This window comes from Gymnoscopelus microlampas (genome assembly GCF_963454915.1).
Source record: "Gymnoscopelus microlampas genome assembly, chromosome: 3".
NCBI classification, from domain to species: domain Eukaryota; kingdom Metazoa; phylum Chordata; class Actinopteri; order Myctophiformes; family Myctophidae; genus Gymnoscopelus; species Gymnoscopelus microlampas.
The window spans coordinates 13,914,327-13,933,001 of NC_139940.1; the positions used below are offsets into that span (position 1 = coordinate 13,914,327).

The 18,675-nt window shown below is 42.4% G+C and overlaps 1 protein-coding gene across 2 annotated transcripts in view; it reads left to right on the forward strand.

Moving 5' to 3' along the window:
* The window catches only part of ephb6 (eph receptor B6), a 74,631-nt gene extending 56,268 nt beyond the window's left edge, over positions 1-18,363 (forward strand). The window contains exons 8-19 of one of the 2 annotated variants that reach the window (XM_084053534.1): positions 1,962-2,043; positions 4,811-4,935; positions 6,860-7,022; positions 7,239-7,353; positions 7,649-7,758; positions 8,787-8,903; positions 9,425-9,672; positions 10,746-10,964; positions 12,476-12,625; positions 13,989-14,173; positions 15,263-15,421; positions 15,683-18,363. In XM_084053534.1, coding sequence (XP_083909660.1) covers positions 1,962-2,043; positions 4,811-4,935; positions 6,860-7,022; positions 7,239-7,353; positions 7,649-7,758; positions 8,787-8,903; positions 9,425-9,672; positions 10,746-10,964; positions 12,476-12,625; positions 13,989-14,173; positions 15,263-15,421; positions 15,683-15,788 — 1,779 coding nt within the window. In that variant the 3' untranslated portion in view covers positions 15,789-18,363. The remainder of the gene's footprint in view (positions 1-1,961; positions 2,044-4,810; positions 4,936-6,859; positions 7,023-7,238; positions 7,354-7,648; positions 7,759-8,786; positions 8,904-9,424; positions 9,673-10,745; positions 10,965-12,475; positions 12,626-13,988; positions 14,174-15,262; positions 15,422-15,682) is intronic. The other variant, XM_084053535.1, reaches the window with a different exon arrangement.
* The last annotated feature ends 312 nt before the right edge of the window (positions 18,364-18,675 follow it).

Genomic DNA, 18,675 nt, shown 5'->3' on the forward strand with positions numbered 1-18,675 from the left:
TTCACAACGCATTGTGAGCTTGTAGATCGGCTATTTTCAAATAGACAAAATGTATATTGGCTGAAGAGGTTAATGTAATATTATGTTTTGGAATAATAATCAAAATCTACAAAGTAACTGGTAGCTAAAGTTTTCAAATAATTGTAGTGGAGTAAAAGTATAATATTTGCCTCTGAGATATAGTGGAGTAGATGTAAAAGTTTTGAAAATTAGAAATACTCCAGTAAAGTAAAGATACTTAAGTACAGTACTTGAGTAAATGTACTTAGTTATTTTACGCCATTGAGAGAAACCCACCTCCGACGGTGCACTGGGCCGTCCGCACCACCCTCTCTGTAGCGCTCTGTGATGGAGGGTTAAGCAGGGCAGCTCCCATAGCAGGTGGCGATGCAGCTCCTCAAGATGCTGTTGTAGAACATCCTGAGGATGCAGGGGCTCACACTTAATTTCTTCAGCCGGCCTGAGGCTGTACAGATGTTGTTAGGCTTTTTCACCATGTGTGTGTGGTGTGTGTGGCCCACAAGGGAGCTTGAAGTCACTGACTTCAAGCAGTGACTGGAACTGTGTGACTATGATGATAGAGTATGTCCTAAAACCGAGAAATGAGTTCCCTCTGCAAATTAAAAGCTTTTTTATTTATCATAGGGTTCTCCATTTATGCAGAAATTACTGCTATTAATATCTCAGCCATGAATTCTGAAACCAATATATGCTTTTTATAGGAATAATTATTGCCTGTGTGAAGATTGTCTTGTTGAACAAAACGTGGTATGCTTTTCCTTATTTTCATATATGTCATTATTGTCATATATACTGTGTCAGATGTTCACAGTAAACGTGGTGAAAGTTGCAAATAATTAGATACATGAATGACAAAGTAATCCCTGTGAGCAAAAAGCTCAGACTGTTCAGAATGCTACGTTTCAAATGTTTTTTCAGCTTTTTTTTCTTTTCTTGTGAATCATGCAAAACTACTCTAGTGGAATCCCAGAATAAAAATAGAATAGCTGGTAATGAGCATAATACTGTATGTCCCATTTAATATAAGTCTTTGTTTGATACTGAGCTTATTTTCTTAATTTAGCCGAAACCCAATGCAAAATTTCCACTGGAAATCTGCAGTGGGAGCCCAAGGCGGGCTGGCCTAAAGACGTCATCCCTGTAGCACTCTACTGACCGTTAAAGTGTGTTGTCATTCTGTTGCCAAAACAAAGCCCATCAAGTCAGACCTGTTTCAGCTTGATGTGGAAATGAATAGGTGTGTTAAAACCTTGTGTGACTCAAAGAACAGTGGTAATATTTACTAATATAATTTCCTCCTGTGTTATGAAGTTGTTCGTTTTGTTCTGCGGTGAGATATAAATCCTAAAGTGATGTACTTTGACAAAAATACAACAAATACCCCTAACAGCACACAGGCTTTATTTTCAGTCACAGAGTAATTCGACTTTGGATAATATAGCCTATATACTGCATTTTTGGAATTAAGTAATCAACATCTCTATTCTAGAGGTGAGTGGATAAACACTTCCTGGAATCATGGTGGAGGGAGGTCGTCCTGCATGCTCTATTAATCTATAAGCTGCCTGTAAGCACAGGTACACAGCGACATGTATTATTCAACGTGACATACATTGGCTAAATCGTTGCTTATACCTTATTGATGATGGATATAGTAGGTGCTTCTGCATACTGTAGTTACTACACAGTAAAATCTTTCAATCTTCAAGGTATATTTTCCCGAAATAGAGCTACTAAGGTTAATGTGGTTAAAAGAAACACCTTCTCATATAGCACTTATAGTTGTTTCTCTGTCCCTGTTCTGTTACTGATCACATGACCCAGGCTCCGTACTGTTGACTGCTTGCATGTTGGTGATCTAATTGAAAATATAATATTGCTTGCACCATTTGTGAAGTCACTGGCTGAATGTGTAAGAATGTGAATGTTTTGTTTGGCAGATCCAAGCCATCAACGAAGTATCGGCTTTGAGTCCCTTCCCACCTCGATATGCCAGCATCAACTTCACTACAAGCCAGTCAGGTGAGCACCACACAATAAAGATGTGATTATCACATTTACTGTGTGTGTGTGTGTGTGTGTGTGTGTGTGTGTGTGTGTGTGTGTGTGTGTGTGTGTGTGTGTGTGTGTGCGTGCGTGTGCGTGTGCATGAGTGCATGCATGTGTGATTTATCTTCCTTTCATTAAACCATCCGGGGAGACTTGTCTCTACATCTATATTTCCTGCTCTCTCCCCTCTCTCTCTCTCTCTCCCTCCCTCTCCTTTTCTCTCCAAGGAAGAATGATTAAAAGTCAGTGCGCAGCTTCAGTCGGTACTGTTCAAAAACCACAAACCAAACCAGAGATCTCAGTGTAGTCATTGACGCAGACATGAATTTCAACAGCCATATTTAGACAATTACAAAGTCAGCCTACTTTCACCTTAAGAATATACAAGGATTAAAGGACTCATGTCTCAGCAGGATTTGGAAAAACTTGTCCATGCATTTATCTTCAGTAGACTTGGCTATGTAACGGTGTCTCCCTACAACAATCTGTCAAACAGCTGCAGTTGATTCAGAAGGCTGCTGCTCAGGAAAGAAGCTGGAAGAAAGTGGATCATATCACTCCAGTTCGCACATCTTCACACTGAACTCCTGTGTCAAATCATTTATTTCAAAATATTACTGTAGGTTTATAAAACACTGAATGATTTAGGACCAAAATATATTTCTGATCATGAACCATCTAGACCTCTCAGGTCTCAGGTCTTTCTAAACCCAGAGTCAAAACTAAAAGCGGAGAAGTGTTCAGTTTTACCCAGTTTCCCCCCAGAAACCTGCAGGTCTGCTACAACTCTCACTTTCTTTTAAATCAAGTTTCAGGATCCCTTTTACTAAGGTTCACATTTCCTTTTATAATGTGTTTCTTTTGCACTTAATCATGTGTCTTATTATGCTTAATATTTTGTGTAAACACACCTTGTTCAAATGTGAATAAACCAGCCCCCTCTCTCTCTCTCTCTCTCTCTCTCTCTCTCTCTCTCTCTCTCTCTCTCTCTCTCTCTCTCTCTCTCTCTCTCTCTCTCTCTCTCTCTCTCTCTCTCTCTCTCTCTCTCTCTCTCTCTCTCTCTCTCTCTCTCTCTCTCTCTCTCTCTCTCTCTCTCTCTCTCTCTCTCTCTCTCTCTCTCTCTCTCTCTCTCTCTCTCTCTCTCTCTCTCTCTCTCTCTCTCTCTCTCTCTCTCTCTCTCTCTCTCTCTCTTTTCTTCTCCTGCTTTCTGGACTCAGGTGGCCCGAGGTCACGATATCCTGTCACTTCACATTATGTTCACTACAGAGCAAACTAACGAGCGCGAGAGAGAGAGAGAGAGAGAGAGATTGAGAGAGAGAGAAGGAGAGAGGAGAAGAGACAAAGAGAGACCAGCAGGGTGAACAAAGATAAGACAGTGAAGGAGCTGTACAGAAACAAAGCATGAGCCTTTCTCATGCTGTTTTCATGGAAAATGAAAAGCATCGGAAATTCCATTCACTTTGAATTGGAAAAGAAAGAAAGTGTTTTTTAGTGTGTGTGTCTGTGATTCCTTCAGGGATTATGTGGCTATTGGTAAAATTACTGGAATGCTGGAATGCTCCCCTGATCTGGGTGAATGAGCCAAACGGCAACCACAGAAACTAAATACAGCCCCACATACTGCTCTATAGTCAGCTGTCTCTACCATTGTGAACTGTACCCATCTCCTACCAGTTTGGCAATGCTGCCCTCTTCTGGTTAATGCAGCAACAACGCAACCCAGTGGAGGGTGAGGTTTGCCTGCGTTATTATGGTTCCCACCGCAGTGCTTGGCAAAACCTGCTGTGATTGTCCAGTAGTCGCTGTGATTGCAACTATGCCGAAATCTAACCCTAACCCTAATCCTAACCTCAGTAAAACTATGCCTAAACCTAAGCCTAACCCTAATCCTAACCTCAGTAAAACTATGCCTAACCCTAACCCTAATCCTAACCTCAGTAAAACTATGCCTAAACCTAAGCCTAATCCTAACCTCAGTAAAACTATGCCTAAACCTAACCCTAACCCTAATCCTAACCTCAGTAAAACTATGCCTAAACCTAACCCTAATCCTAACCTCAGTAAAACTATGCCTAAACCTAAACCTAACCTCAATAAAACTGTGCCTAAACCTAACCCTAACCTTGGTAAGACTATGCCTAAACCTAACCCTAACCTCAGTAAGACTATGCCTAAACCTAACCCTAACCTCAGTAAAACTATGCCTGGCCAATCAGACACAGGTACGGCGGGTCTATCCTATAACGTTGGTGGGATTCATAATCACGCGGTTTGCCCTGGACACGGATATGGGGTCAGCTGTGCCCTTTATCTGCTAATGCCGCTTGACCTTTGAGCTAGGAAAATCACCATCAACTACCAACAGACTGCCTTTGAGCAAAACATTTGACCCCTGATTACTCTAGCAATATAAATAAGCAGTTACTTGTCTGTGCTGTTCATGACAAAAGGGAATTCAAATAGTGCAAGAGATCCAAAGAAAGTGGTTTGAAAAAATGAGGATTGTTGAAAATGGTACCCAGTTCCTCCCGGCTTGGCACTCAAGCATTAAGGGCAGGATTGGGGTTAAGTCTGTGCGACATTCTAGCATCATGTCCAGAGGGTGCACTTGTACATCCATCACACTGAGGAAACAGAAGATAGGCTTCTGACCTCCGGGCCACACGGCTCGGGAACCGTTGGTTGAACTTGGTTCCCATGGCTACTTACTTACACCAGTACTTCTGCCGTCTCCCCTTAGTTCCCTCTACTGTTCCCATGATGCACCAGTTGAAACGTGCTCCAGACTCCATCACCCTGTCCTGGCCACAGCCTGACAGACCCAACGGTGACATCCTGGAGTACCAGCTCCGATACTACGACAAGGTACAATACGTTCAGCACTCATTTCACGCTCCAGTCATTTAGGTCAGTGGTTCTCAAACCTTTTCATGTCAAGGACCCCCAAAATTATATGTATTTGGCCGCAGACCCCCATCAAAATATTTTGTTCCAGGGACCCCCCAGAAGCAAAAAATGTAGTTAAAAATATTCGCTTTAAATATATATATATATTCAAAGATTTGCACACATTTTCACGATTTAAAAAAAATAGCAGATCTACAAGCTCGTAGCGCGGCACTCGGTGCCGCGCTATGAGCTTGTATATCTGCTATTTTTGAATAGCCAAAGTGTAAAATAATGCTTTTTAGCTCAAATCTAAAAATGACACAGTTTGGTCTTAATCATTTCTAAACATCTTTGCCCAATTTGGAATACAGAAATATAGCCGTAACACTTGTACATTTAGGTGACATGCAAGCAGAGAACTGTTTAACTACTTTCAACCTTCCATCCATATTTTATAGGCCAAATAAATGTTTTATAAATAGCGAACAGATGGGCTATTTGCGACTGTTCTGAAGTATAAAGAAAAATCTTTGAAAAGATCAAACTGTTGCAGCTCTAGTTAGATGCAAACACCACAAGCTGCATTATGGCTATGCATTGTATTGCAAACACATTTAAAAGAACACTCCACCAACCTTATCTCATATATCAGTCCTCACTAATACTCACTATAATTGCATTTCTGTAAAGCTTCAAAATGTAACTGCCGATCAGGGCTGACTTTAGCCTGTTTGCTGTGCAAAGTTGTGTGTGTATGATGTGATTTGGAGAGGAGGCAGTGGGGCCAGCTGTGCGGTGCATTGAATAGGAATGTTTTTATTGATTGGCACCCTATCAAACGGGTGATGCCCTGGGCGAACACCCAATTCACTAAAGCTGGCCCGGCTGCCAATGACATCATCAGTCGGGATTTCAAGCTAATGGAAACTACAGCCTTTCTGTTTCTGGAACATTAGCACATTAAAACATCATTGTAACATAAAAAAGAAGAAGTTTGAAGAAATCTAGGTTAAAGTCCATGGCGATGAAGTTATTGATTTTCATACAGTTTCAATTTCTGAGACACAGAGCAAGTAGACACAAATGGTACCATCCTATATGCAGCATTAGTGAGGAACCCATGTAAAAAAAAAAAACGTTTCCACCAATTTTCATTTCACTGACCTCCAGTTTGATATGCATGATACAGATTTGTATCTTTGGGACTCCAATCTACACTGAAGTGTACAAATGGAAGCAGATGGACCCATATGTCAAATTGGTGACAGTCTATAATGTAACGGAAATATTATTGACAGCATGGTAAAAAAGCTACAATCTCTTCTTTCTGTCAGTGACAGTGACAGTGTTTTCATCAGCATCCGGCTGTTTTCAGCTGAACATGTCACAGAGTGCACTGACCTACATAGAAACAAAGGGACATTTACGCTAACCACGATGACACAACGCCACCCTGACAGATGCACTGTACACAAACATACTGTAGGCCCTACGTGCACAGAAGTGAGCGCATGTGCATACACACATACAGTATATACAGTATGAACACACACACACACACACACACACACACACACACACTTTCTCTAAACTGTGTTTCTATAGCATCTGTCCCCTGGTTGTAGATGTAGTTATAATATGCAGATCTATATGTGTTACAAGTAACACATTTGTCTTTTAGATTTTTATTTTTATTGACCACAAATGCTAATAATGCTATAGCATGTTGTTTAGATCGATGTGAGGTTTGTGTTGTATCCTAATTCCTTCGTAGCGCTTAATTGTTTTTCTTTGCACTCTACTTGTGTGAATATTTACCCTGTGCTTTGTTGTCTGGACTTCATGCTTACACTGCTTACTCTGGCATAAGATAAGATGATTGTAAATGGGTTTCCCTCAGGGTTCAGATGAAGACAGTGCAGTGAGTGTCTACAGTGAGACCAACACTGTGACGGTGAACTCACTGATCCCCGGATCCATCTACGCCTTCCAGATCAGGGCCCGTAATGAGAGGGGCTACGGCCCCTACAGTAACACTGTGTACTTCACTACTCTCATCCCAGGTACACACCTCACGTCTCATGATGCGTTTACTTTTATATACAGTATTTGTTTTTACTAAATCAGTTGTACACTAAAAGCCTGCCATAATGGCTTGTTGAGACCAAATGATATACTGTACAATATTCATTGTGGTTAGTCAGATTCAATTGTGGTTAGTCAGATTCATTAGAATTTCCTTGTAATAAATGTTTCCATGTTTTTTTTTTGTGCCACAGAGGAGCATACACAGCAGATTCAGAATCGTCTTCCGCTGTTGATTGGGTCAGTGATGGGAGGAGCAGCCTTCCTATTGGTCGTGGCAGCGATCGTGGTGGTGGTCGTGTTCCGCAGGTGAGTCCTTCATTTAAGGCCAGTGGTTCCCAACCTTGTGGGCCGGGGTGCACTGGTGAGCACATTACATTACATAACAGTATTGTCACAGGTTCAACGCACAACACAAAAGGGGCTCCCTCGTATCTCAATGGGATTTTACCTGTATGAATAAAGGTCAAATAAAATAAAAAGAACCACTGCTATCTTTTTTCTCTTTAATGGACACAGAATATAAGACACTTTTGATATATTTTGTGAATGTGGTGCTTATATTCACACACTATTCTTACTTCCTGGTCCTTCCTTGTGGCAGTAAAAGGAGAGAGAGCCCCTACAGCGACCGGCTCCAGAGGTACATCAGTAACAGAGGTGAGACTGACCATAGGAGAAGAAGAACATCCCTTTATTGTCTATTAACAAATGGTAATTCATCTTTGAATTTTTGCGTATCCCGCCGAGACACATGCGCATGCACGCACCAGCGCACGCATTGCACGTGCGTCGTGGGCACACACACCCACCCACTATACTATGCTTTGATTACATCAGAGAGGTCAGAGCACAGGTTCAGCCCTCCTGGACCCGTTTTGAGATTCAGGGCCTTGCTCAAGGGCACGGCACTTTGGCTGCTGATGGGCTCAATAGATTTAGCACCAGCCACCCTCCACTCACCGGTTTACAGCTGGAATACACCCTCCTGTCGGGTTCAGGATCGAACCAGCAACCCTACTTCTCAGAAATAACAGAATAAGATGATGCACCATTTCAATGAAGCACCACTGCAGCACAAATACAGTACAAGCTTCAGTTGTCAGATTGTATGCCTCTAATTCTTAGACTAGATTCTTAGATGGGCAGAAATCTCCATATTTCAACTTTTAATATTTTTTTAAAGATAGCCGATCTACAAGCTCTCAACGCATTGTGAGTTAGTAGATCGGCTATTTTAACTATTTTTAAAATGTCTTAAAAAAAATAAGTAGATAGTAGAAAAGGACTTTTGATATACAAGGTTTCCACCCGACAGTGACGATTTCCAACATGGCAGGCAACTAACAATACAGAGTGCATGGTTCAATACTATTCTCAGGCACCCGTTTGTCTTCTATAGTGTTTATGGCATGCTATTGAATAACATCTCACTGGCCTACAGTAGAGGTTAATGGGAGTATAGCGATCGAGCCTTGTGTTCACTATCCCCAGGGTAGAGAGAATGAGAGAATATGAGAGAGAGAGAGAGAGAGAGGGGGAGGGAGAGAGGGAGGGAGGGAGGGAGGCAGAGAGAGACTAGCATAGAGTAAGAACAGTTAGATGAAGTGAATCCTGTTGCAGATGAACACTCCTATTCAGTGGGCTCACTCACATTATCTACAACTGAAAGACTGGCTTCCATAACTGAAGCCATATGTTTCCCCTTTGTTTATGGGATTCTGCATGTGTTTGCTGTGCAGGTGGGGTGAAGTATTATGTGGATCCGTCCACATATGAGGACCCCAGTGAGGCCGTCAAGGAGTTTGCCCGCGAGATCGACCCCACTCACCTCAAAATTGAGGAGGTGATTGGTGCAGGTAAGATCCCCACTGTTTTATGTGCAGTATTTACTAAAACATGTATGATAAAAAACATTGCTGTCATTTTCAGCATTTTCTTTGTGTTTCTGTGGTTTTCAAAGTGGGGTCCGGGGACCCCCAGGGGTCCTTGAGGGGGTCCTCAGATAAATGATTGATAGTCAGGAACCAAATGGACCCTTACCAGTCTGTATCAATGAGAGTATACAAATGGAAATTAACAAATGGACCATTACGGGTCCATTTGGTTCCATTTGTACACTCTCAGAGTTATGGGGTCCGTGGCCTAGTATATACCAAACTGGGGCTCCTTGAAATGAAAAAGTTACAGTGGGCATGCGTTGTAGATTATTGGCCTGCTGAAATTGCCCTATTTAGGGGCAGGCACACAGGTGAGCAGGTTGACTGCCATTGAATTAATTCTATGTCAGTTCACCTGTTTAAGGCTCATAATAGAGCACCTTAAGGTTTGACCTTTAACCTAATGTCCTCTGATCTCTTCCCCTCTCTCTCCACCGCAGCCCAGTTTGGGGAGGTGTCTAGAGGCCGCTATCGTCCCATGGGACGGAGGGAGGTGCTGGTGGCGGTCAAGACCCTGCGCTGGGGGGCTACAGACAGGGAGAGAGGTCAATTCCTCAGTGAGGCAGGGGTCCTGGGGCAGTTCGACCACCCCAATGTGCTGAAGCTGGAGGGGGTATGCACCCGGAGTCCCCCAGAGAGAATCATCACAGAGTTCATGGAGAATGGACCCCTGGACGCCTTCCTCAGGGTGAGACTACAATTATATCTGCTGAAAATAACTACAACTCCCATCTTCAGCTGTAGTCTCCTGTAGTAGTGGATTCAGAGGAACTGGAAGTTTCAGTCAAGCAACCTAGTAAGAGAAGCGGTGCGATGAAGGTGTGAGGGCCGCGTACCGGCCCAAACCTCTAGTAATCTTATATTATCTGTTATTTGCTTTGATTATTTTATAAGAAAAGCAATCAGTATGCTCCACTATCTATTATATAAAAGCACATACTGTATTAAAGTTCTTTACGCCAGAGACTTTACCCTAGCAATGTTAATGCTTTTTTATCATTGAACAAAGAAATACTGAGTGCTCTCGATTACAGTTCCAAATGAACAACTCCAGTCCATGTGGGTATGAGGTGCTCACGTCAAAATACAGCTAGCCCACTTCAAACACACTCATAAACAGGCCAAGGATATTAAAAGGATATTGTTAAATTAAAAGCCTTTAATGACTATAGGCCAGGCGTAGCTAATGTAGCAATATTAAAAGGATTTTTCTTTAAAAGGACTCCGGATTCAACCTGCGTGGGTCTTCCTCAGTGCGTGGCAGTCGTTGTCCTTGGTGCATTTTTTGTTTTTTAATATTGCTACATTAGCTATGCCCTAGACATAAAAGGCCTATTAACGATATCCTTGGCTCGTTTGTGAGTGTATCGGATGTGAGCCGAAGGGCTTCCATTTGCTCTGCTATTTTATCATTGTCACACACCAGTAATCACAATAAATGACTCCCTCTTAGGTATTGTTTCTAATTAACTCAGTTCTTTCATGTAAGGCAGGGGTTCCCATTACTTTTCCATGCCAAGGACTATTTAAGCTCACAACATTGTGATGTTACTGTATAGATCTGCTATTTTCGACAATGTCATGCCCAAAACTAGGGATGGCAAATTGATTTTTTCCCCCCCTTTTCCTCTCCAATTGTCTCCCCTGGCGCCCCCTGGGGGCCTTGGTGCCCACTTTGTAAACCTGTGCCATAACTTCAAACTCATTCTCATTCTAGTTACTTCACTTATCCTGTTCTTTAACTGCTTCTCTCTCCATCAGGAGAATGAGGACCAGTTCAGTGTTCTCCAGTTGGTGGGCATGTTGAGGGGTGTGGGCGCGGGGATGCGCTACCTGTCCGAGAGGAACTTCGTCCACCGGGATCTAGCGGCAAGGAATGTTCTGGTCAATTCCAACCTGGTGTGTAAAGTGTCTGACTACGGCCTGTCGCGCCTCATGAGGGGCCTAGATCACAATATGCCCACCTACACTGCCTCACTGGTGAGTACCAGGAAATGATATATGATATGTAATCAGGTTTTGACCTTTAAAGGTGGGGGGGTTAAGTCTGTCTGTGGGTTTTAGAAATACTTAACCAATAAAAAGTATTCATAAGAGCTTGTTACTAAATAATGACTACATTGGATCCATTGGAAAAGTAACGGTTTTGGACATAAAAGGTTTCTGCCTGACAGCAACAATATAATAATAATAATGATATTAATGATAATCTATTCTATAATACCATCCTATCTATTGAGCTAGATTCTATAGGTTGACGGGCACGGGCTTACTCGGGAACAATGCAAGACAGGAACGATGCAAGTTGGGAATGCATGCCCCACCCGTTTATGCAAAACGGGTGGGGCAAAAAAAACCTGCTCTGAAAAAGAGCGGCACAAATGTGACGCAAACCAATCCGTGAAGCCGATGGGTTGGGTTGGCAAATCAGGGAAGCCGATAACTACACCCCCACACACAAACACACACACACACACACACACACACACACACACACACACACACACACACACACACACACACACACACACACACACACACACACACACACACACACACACACACACACACACACACACACACACACACACACACACACACACACACACACACACACACACACAGATATACTGTATCCCAGCGCTGGTATACAGTAAAGCTTTTTTTATTTTTATTTTATTTTTAAGCACAGGATAAAAATATACATTTCCGTTCAAATATATGGGTTGCTTCATTTTTTTTCCAAAACAAACAGACAGACATACAGGTGCGTCAATTGTTACAGGTATAATGCATAGTTTTCTATGCATTTCGTTTTTTGGGGGGGGTTTGACCCCCAAATCTTTTTGGCCTATCTTGGGCCTATCCTGGGCCTATCCTGGGACCATCCAGGATAGGTGTCCCTTATTTCAATCTCTGGGAGTTGGCAACCCTAACCTTGCCATACCTTAGCTTTTGCTGAACTGATGCCACTGGATATACACACAAAATAAACAGGTACAGTGAAAAGAATATGATGTCAAAATGTACATTTTCTTAATTTCTTATAACAATGACAATGTGTAGTGTGTTATAAAATCAAAAAATCCAAAATAGGACCGCCATTTTTAGCTTGCGGCCCTTGGACTTTTGGTATTTTGCTGAGTGGCCCCTGAGCCATCTCAAGTTGAGTAGCCCTACTGTATACAGACATTCGTGGATGTTCGGGTTGTTGACAACCGCCAGTCCGACCATATTACCTCTCGGCACAACACATCCCCGGGTCATCAGCGACACATACGAAAGTTTGAAGTCAATCAGTCGGATTGTGGCCGAGTTATGCCCAGGACAGACAGACAGACAGACAGACAGACAGAGGTTTTGTGTCTTGTATATTTGAATGTACTCTATGTATGTTTATTGTGAGCACATATGTTTTAGTGTCAGATTGGTGGGAGTAAAGTGTTCAGTATTCTCCCATCATTCCTTGCTCTGTGCTTGGTGTCCCTCAGGGCAGTAAGATTCCTGTGAGGTGGACGGCACCAGAGGCCTTCCAGCATCGCAAGTTCAGCTCGGCTAGTGATGTCTGGAGCTTCGGTGTGCTTATGTGGGAAGTGATGTCATACGGAGAACGTCCTTACTGGGATATGAGCAACCAGGAAGTGAGTATGAGGCGGTCTTGTGTAATTGATACAGCTAAATGATGATCTTTAAGTCAATCTGACATGATTATGTACATTATTGTATTTGCATGGCTTGTCGTGACATCTGCCCTGTTAATATCTCAGGTTAATATCTGTAAATGTGTGTTTGGTGCAAGCTTATCTCCATCAAACTGTATGTAATCAATCATTCAATCGTTCAGTCATTCTTATTTTCTTAGCGATTATTCTATCAATTACTTTACAAACTGCATGTTTGCATATCAAAACAACATTTCGGTAACACTTGCTATGCTTCCCACATATATAATGTATTATAAGCATAACACTTTATAATTATAGTTTATAAGAACTCATAAATACTCATAATGCTTTATAACAATCATTATAACATGTTATAAAGTATTCTATAAGGCCAAGTATTATAATACTTCATAATTGCTGGACACTTTTTTGGGGGCAAGGATCATTGTGTATTATCATCCTACTATAATTCTAGTAACCTCACGGAGGGTGGTAGCTGTCTTGTGTCTTGTGTCTTGGGTGGACTCTTGATCAAACTGCGCATTGCGTCGTTGCCAGGTTTCGCGAGAGAAACAAGCAGCAAGGTCTATGAAAACAAGGCCAAACGAAACGAACCCTACAAGCAACGAGGTCTATGAAAAGAAGGCCAAACGAAGCGCCTTCACACATATACCTTGCCTCTTGGAAAACAGCCGATCTACAAGCTCACAATGCGTCCCCACACCCACCTGCACTTTCACAACCAACGCCAAAACACAATACCACCAATATTGGCCCTAAGCCGCTTACAATATGGCTACATGGCAACTACACTCCTTGAACACCATAGACCCCGCACACTCTCTGAGTGCATTTACTGTGGAAAGTGGAAACACAGCAGACTTTTTTCGCACACACGATGCACATACGCACAGTACACGCGCACTTTTACATCCAGTCCTATTTTAAAAGTCTGCGTATGGGGGACTCGCGTATCTGCGCGCCTGGTGTAGCCGCTATCATTGCTAATCACTTGGATCTAAACAAACGCGCTGTACGATCTCTGTGTGTGTGTGTGTGTGTGTGTGTGTGTGTGTGTGTGTGTGTGTGTGTGTGTTTGCGACGGGACCCGGGGCGAGGGGGGGGGGGGGCGAGTAACATGCCTACGCCATTCTCCGTGCTGATATATATATATATATCCGCCCGTGGGGAGGGGTGACCGGGGGTTGCCGCGACGGGACCCACGGGGGGGAGGGGGGGGCGATAGGACGTGCATTAACCCCAAGTTTGCACTTCGCCTGGTATGGTCTAGTAGTTGTAATACATCAATCAATCGATCAATTAATCAATCATCCTCCAGGTGATGAAAGCAGTAGCAGATCAATACCGGCTCCCGGCTCCACATAACTGCCCTCCAGCCCTCCATAACCTGATGCTGCAGTGCTGGCAGGCCGACAGAGCAGACCGGCTGGGGTTCGACTCCCTCCTCTCATCCCTGGACCGCCTCATCAGACATCCAGCCTCCCTCAAGGCAGAGCAGACCCGGTGAGATGGTTTAAACCCTTTATTGACAGGACTGGTGGGACTTGGATTTCGGTTCAGCACAACGGAATGGAAAAGCTATAAGACAAATAAAAATAAGAAGTCATCAAACAAAACATATTCTACTAGTGGTACTCATCCGTGTACCATGGATATCCCAGTCCATCACACCAGACTATTTCACTATGTAGTTAAGTTTAGTGAAACCGTAAAGCCACACAAGCCCTAGCGTCCCTATTCTGGGGGGGAATATTCAGCGAAAATAGATTTACAAGCTCACAATACATCGCAGCGCAAAGCAGATTATAGCTTGCAGATATTTTCGGCAAAGAGATTTTGTGTAGAGGGAAAATAGGAGAGTCCTAGTGCAGACCCCTGGGAGACTCAGTCAGTATGGTTTTTAACACACTCCAGGTTGCATGATTGAATAGTACTGCTCTACTACTGACAACAAATGTATTATATTTAATCTTTACATTAGATTATGTCATATATTTATTATCAGATATATTTCTGTAACACTGTTGCTCCCTGTGAGACATGAAGCAAACAGACAAACTGTTAAACTGTTATCATTTACCTTAACACTGAACAAATTCAGTGTCCTAAGTCTGTTCTGACAGAGCTTTCTGCGGTCTCTGAGCACAAATGTCAGTTTCTATAATTATTTTGTGGACAGATTAAATAGTATTCATATCATTTTCAAAAATAGCCAATCTGCAAGCTCACAACGTGTTTCATAGTGACCTTGTTGATTCGCTATTTTCGATATTTCTGGGCTAGATTTGATATAAGAAAGGGCTGATTACGGAGTGTACGAGTGACTGTACGAGTTGATGCAGCACAGTATCTCTATCTGCTCCCTACAGTATGTCACCAGTGCTTGACACCATCCATGCCACACTAGTGACAGAACCACTCACTTCTTTAACCACTAGCCAGCCAATGGGTGATGTTTCTCATTCAGTCTAAACCACTGATGTCAGGCTAGCCTGGCCTGATTGCTCCAACCTGTTTACCAGCAGTACGTCGCTACAGTCAACACCCGTGTTTTTCTAACCCTGAACCTGCTGTTCCTGGCTCATTCCACAGAAGCTGCTCCCAGCCACTATTGAGCCCCACCCCCACAGACCTGTCGTCCGTGGCAACAGTCAGTGATTGGCTGACGGCACTGCGGATGGACAGATATAAGGATGCGTTTGAGCGGGCGCACCTAGACACGTTGGACAGAGTCAGCATGGTCACCATGGCGTGAGTATACGCCACACATACTGTATGTGTCATGTGTCATGTCATCTGTGATAAATGTGGGAGCGATTACAAACAAATAAAAATAAACTCATCTCAGTTTCCAAGTTAGTTAAATATCAGATGAGAGACCTGCGAGTTGAGCTGGACCAGTGTTGGCCAAAACATAAACAAACATTACAGTGAAATCAAAACGCTTAAAAGATATATTTCCTTTGTTGTCCTAAATCCCTGTCTTATATCTTTTTTCTCTCTTTTTATCAGAGATATCCAGAATCTGGGAGTGAACCTCCTTGGCCATCAGAGGAAGATTTTCAATGCCGCACAACAGCTCAGAGCCCACCTGAACCAGGGCCAGGTGGAGGTGTGAGACACCCCCCAAACACTCGCATGCACGGACAGCTGCAATGGATTTGAATGGGTTTCACTCTTTTCTCTGGCTGCTGTGTCTACTTTCGCTAATATTTGTTTCATTTTGATACGCATGAAGGCCAAAAACGTAAACAAAGAACCATCATTGTATCTTGTGGCAAACATGACGCTGAAGTCGGAAAAGGTGAAGAAAATGTATCGTCCAACTTTCTACGGCCGACCGTGTGAGAGGAACGACGAACACAGCACAATGAACGTAGAAGAGAGATATGCACTACGGGAGCTGTTAGTCCAGGTGCAGGACGAGAGTTGCCGCAGACAAGGAGAGGAGGACCTGAACTAAAACGTCTACAATGTGTTTTAACGATATTTCACTTCATTGCTGTTGTTTGCCTACAGCTGTCTTCACCTTAAATCTGATCCTACCTCTGTCCTCACTTCCACTCAAATGAAAGCTTCGTCGCACGGCCGCGTTGTACGAAAACTGAGGTATTTTCAACGAAAAAAAGCGCTACCTTTTTCGTCAAGGCTCATACGTCGAAGAATAATGTAACCGTCACTCCTAGTCTTGTCTCACTGCTGACGCTTCCACACCTTTCCCAGTCTCACGATCGACCCCATGAGTAGAATAAAATGAAATGAAAAATGAAAAGCCACGGGGATCTCCCACCCCCTTCACAAAGAATTGCGCAGAGACAATCAAAAGACTTTTTATTTTGCTAATGTTGTAATATTGTTCTACAGTATATGGTGAAGACCGGTGATGAAAAGAACCAGGAAGTTAACTACCAGTTACTTCCTGTAGCCTATATTTGGTCCAATCATATCAAGAGAAGCGAAGCAAACCATTATGACTTAATGTGTCCTGGCTGATCAGCCACCAGTCCAAATGTGTTGTATGGGAACATTCTATATATTTAAGATATCAATAAATTAGGAAAGAAAATAATAAGCAAAGTAAATACAAGGGGTTTAATAACATAGGGTGGGGTTTAATAATGGCTTCCATGTGGATCTCAGACGTCATGTTGATGACGTCATATTGCTGTGATGTCATATTGACTTCCAAATATGGAGTTTTGCCTCTCCATTGACTTCCAGTACAAAATCTTAGTTTTAAAAAGTTAAATATTTCTAAAAGTATAAAACATGTGAAAAGTATTCAGGGATTTACATCATTGGCCTACTGGCAACGTGCACAAGAAATTTGGCACTGGTCGGTCCGGTGATTTGTGAGAGCCGCAGACAAACAAACACACACACAGACTCTCTTCTAGACAGCTCGCCCCCATAAGAACCACTGCATTTAAAAAAAAGTTTGTTTAGATTTAGATTCCATTTGCGCTTAAAAGTTATTATAGATACACCTTTAAGATATCAGATATGGCCTATTTTTATATGTTGTATTTATTTATTTATTTTAATGGCCTATGAACAAAAAAGCAAAAATCTTGACAGTGGAATCATCTATGATGTTAAAGTATTTTCTTTTCTGAAAATGAACACACTGCATTGAAATGTTTGTCTCTCAACATTTTCAAAAGACAGTAGTAAAACCAGTGTTATTTTTCTTGTTGTAAAAATACACTCACATAACCTAGTGTGCGTACAGTACCAGTTATGTAGTGACGCTCACACAAGGCCTATATACTGTTCATCTCTGCTCGAAACACAGGCCTCTCCCCAGGGTGGAAACCGAACAGCGTTCTCTCTATGACCCCCGTTTACATCTGGAATTCATGTACAACTTGCATCTGGTTTATGTCTAGATATACATTTTCTGGATTATATGTATGCCTGGAGTTTGGGAGTTTTATGCCTGGGCTTTGGGTCTATCTGAATATCTATCTGAATATAACCCGACCCCCTGCACAGAAAAAAAACATTGGTGTTACTGTTAATTCATACATGCGTAACCCTGAGAGTGCACAAATGGAACCAAATGGACCCTTAGAGGTCCATTTGGTTACATTTGTACACTCTCAGAGTTAAATTAACACAGGATACCAGTGTGGACGCATGTTAACCACAAGAACCCTAGTGTCCCTATTCTCCCTAACATTTGGGGAAAATAGCCGATCTACAAGCTCACGTTGCAATGCATTGTGAGCTTGAAGATTGGCTATTTTCGACAAAGATATTCAGTGTGGATGCAAAAAACGAGTATACCAAGTATAGTGGTTATGGCTAACTGTAAAGGGATTACATATGTATATTTCACAGGTCACCTCTTTTTGTTTGGTTGCTAGAGTGATGTCATTGTGAATGTGAGAGATGGGTTAAAATGTGTGGACAGTAGCTGTTCTCACCTCCATTACAAGGAAGGAGGTGTGTGCTGGTCACTGTTCTTGCTAAATGTGTGCTGTGCTTTATGTGTCAAGCTGTGTGAATGTGTGTGTGCTGTACATAATGCTGTACGTGTGCGTGTGCGTGTGCGTGTGCGTGTGTGTGTGTGTGTGTGTGTGCGCTTGTGCGTTTTGAGGGCCAGTGTGAAACCATGCACATGTGTAGTTGTTTGTTTGTATGAGTGTTCACCACTATTCCACTATTGTGCAAATTTGTAAAATAAATAATATGATTTTATTTAAATCCTTGCATTTGCTTGTTATTTCCCTCTAAATGTTTTACATACCTACATTGACAGGGAATGTTACTTTTCGTGTCCATTTTCAAAGAATCTTGAAACGTAATGTGAAAAAGCTTTTGAAACATTTTAACAACACAAAAATCTTTGTGTGGGGTCCCTGGCACATTATCTTCTCAGATGGGTGTCCACAGCCAAATATATATACATTTGGGGGTCCTTGACATGAAGGGGCGGGCACCCAGGTCACAGATACTGGCGATGACCTTTGACCTTTTCTACCCAAAAGTTAATTATCTAT